General features: G+C 39.6%; 1 protein-coding gene across 1 annotated transcript; it reads right to left on the bottom strand.

Annotated features, from left to right (window-relative positions):
• Positions 1-605: 605 nt before the first annotated feature.
• Tsp_13014 (conserved hypothetical protein) lies at positions 606-1,105 on the bottom strand. Its single transcript, XM_003370069.1, is given in 2 exon segments — positions 606-770; positions 782-1,105. 2 exon segments carry the CDS (start codon positions 1,103-1,105, stop codon positions 606-608), a joined length of 489 nt encoding a protein of 162 aa, XP_003370117.1.
• Between the last annotated feature and the right edge of the window lie 1,317 nt (positions 1,106-2,422).

Here is a 2,422-nt window from a genome sequence, read left to right as displayed (position 1 = left end):
GGGTAATGGGGTAAATTAGGGGTGCTTTTTTGAATAAGGAAGCCGCTTTCAGCAGGTGGGACAGGTTAAATTTTTTGTTCCAACAACCTTCGGGGATGTGGAAAGAAGGCCAAAAAGTAGGATATGAAACCCCCCGGAAAAGTTTTATTTTACTACTGGGGGGGGGGGGGAGAGTTCACAAATACAGGGCAAGCCAAGCTGCCGGCCGAAAGAATTCAGCACCGCTTGGCTTTTTCCCAATCATTTCCGGCAGCACAACACAACGTGGTACGGTTTTGATGGGCGGCAGGGGGCGGCGGCAATTTCGACTGGGAATGCAATTTACAAAATCATCATTCAACAATACAATCATCCAACAAATCGGAAATATATACTGCCAGTAGTGGAAATTAAAATAAGAAAAAAAACGGGTAAAGGTATTCTCATTCATTAATTCATTCATTTTGGATTGTACATTTCCAACGACAGCAGGCACAATTAAAATGGCAAATGTCATGTGGTAGGCTGCTGAGTGATTTGAAGCAATGCCACAAGGTCCGGCGGGGTTGCACAACCGGAGGTGCGTTACGATGCACATCGCGACACGAGTGGGAACCCACCTGGCGTTACAACTCGAGCGTCAGCTCTTTGCGACACGCGCAATCCCAACATCTAAGCAACATCTGCTGATCATCGAGCACCGCCTGAGAGCGGTTCTGTCCCGGCAGACCTGCTAATGACAACAGCTGCTCGGGGCTTGTTGTTGTCATGCGACGTGTGTCCTCACGTGTCTGAGGTGAACGTCGATCGCCATCGGTGAACGAAGAGGAAAAAGGAAAAATTGCGTGCAAGCATAAAATGGAGGAAATTGAAAGCCGTCCGACCCTGGCCGGCGCCACCAACACACACACACACACATATATATGTGTGTATGTGTGTGTATTGACCAATATCGATCAATTTTACACCAGGCGTCGGTGTCAGTTGAAAATTGAACCCCAGAAAATAGCAGCTTCTGGCCAAGGCGGATCGATATCTTTTGGAAAAGCTGAATAAACTGAAGCTCAGGCTGAATGGATTGGAACCGCATCTCGGCGCCAAATTCAAACTCCAATTTCCACGTCATTAGCCAAATGACGCTTTTGCAAATGGACGCCGAATAAATTTTGCGATCGAAATGCCAAGCCGTTTTAGCGTCGATAATTGCTTGGTGTCCGATGAATTATTGTTCGTAATGTTTTCATATTTGCAATGTCGTATATATGGATATTTCCCATCTTTTACCCATCCCTTAGGAAAAAACATCTCACATGACCTCACACGTGGAGATGAGTGGAAAAAATTCACTAGATACGACAAACAATAAAAAGACTTGCTTCACCTAGTTTTCAAAATTTTCAAATTAACCCCACCACCAGTTTGAGTTAGTTGAGGTGAAAAGAGAAAAAATTAGGATACACATCTAGTGGTGAAGTCAAGGTTAGACGAGAACAATTTCTCTGATGAGAAGAATATTGCTTGTTCGTGAAACCACAACCACAACAGAACAGCAGCTAGCACTGACAAACACAACATCCTGCAATCAAGTCAACCACATCCTCCCACTGGGAATATTGTTATTTTTGAATTAGAATTGGAAAAAGCTTATTATTAACAAGAAATAAAAAACAACCATCGTAATAAACTCAGGTCGCAGTTGTGGAAATTTTATAATTCCCATTCTCATTTTTACACAATGGAACGGTTTACTGTTGAGAAATATTAAATTTTCAGATCATTGAAATGCTTTGAAATGAACACAAAAATTTACAATTAACCAATATTTGAGTTTGTTGAACACTAATAATAATAATAAGCTAGAAAACAGTTTTCTGCTGTTGAATGGAAAATTTTACATGATCGATAAAGTGAATGGAAAAGTATGTTAATCGATATTGAACAAAACAGAACAATCATCAATCATTGACTAATTAGACATTTGTTAATCCCTCGAAGCGAAATTTATATATACATACATATATACGTTGTGTACATTTATTTATTGTTCTAATAAAATCGACTGATGACTTGAAATGAGGGAAAAGTGGAAATGATTTATGATTTTATTATTGGATTTACAAGGTTGAGAGGTTGAAAATTTTCTCAAAAAAAAAAAGTAAACCGCTGTTGAACAGGTGCAATAAAATAATAAGCCGAAGAAGCAGAAGTGCATTTTTGCAACAGATGCTGATCACAGTTTGCATTTCAACAGTCGAATATCACACTTGTGAAACAATGGGAGAAAAAAAATTGCAAAAGCAAAATAGAAGACAAGTTCAAGAGCCATGCCACGTTAACACCTGCTTTGATTATAGCACAGTGGTAAGCTGTGCACATAAGTGTGAGAAAGTTCTTTGATACGTATTTTCAGCTCATAATGGAAATTTGTATTTTTTATTTTTTT

Source organism: Trichinella spiralis (genome assembly GCF_000181795.1).
Source record: "Trichinella spiralis strain ISS 195 chromosome Unknown Scfld1223, whole genome shotgun sequence".
Classification (NCBI taxonomy): Eukaryota; Metazoa; Nematoda; class Enoplea; order Trichinellida; family Trichinellidae; genus Trichinella; species Trichinella spiralis.
The sequence above is the reverse complement of the archived record's forward strand: the minus strand, read 5'-3'. Positions and strand labels throughout refer to the sequence as shown.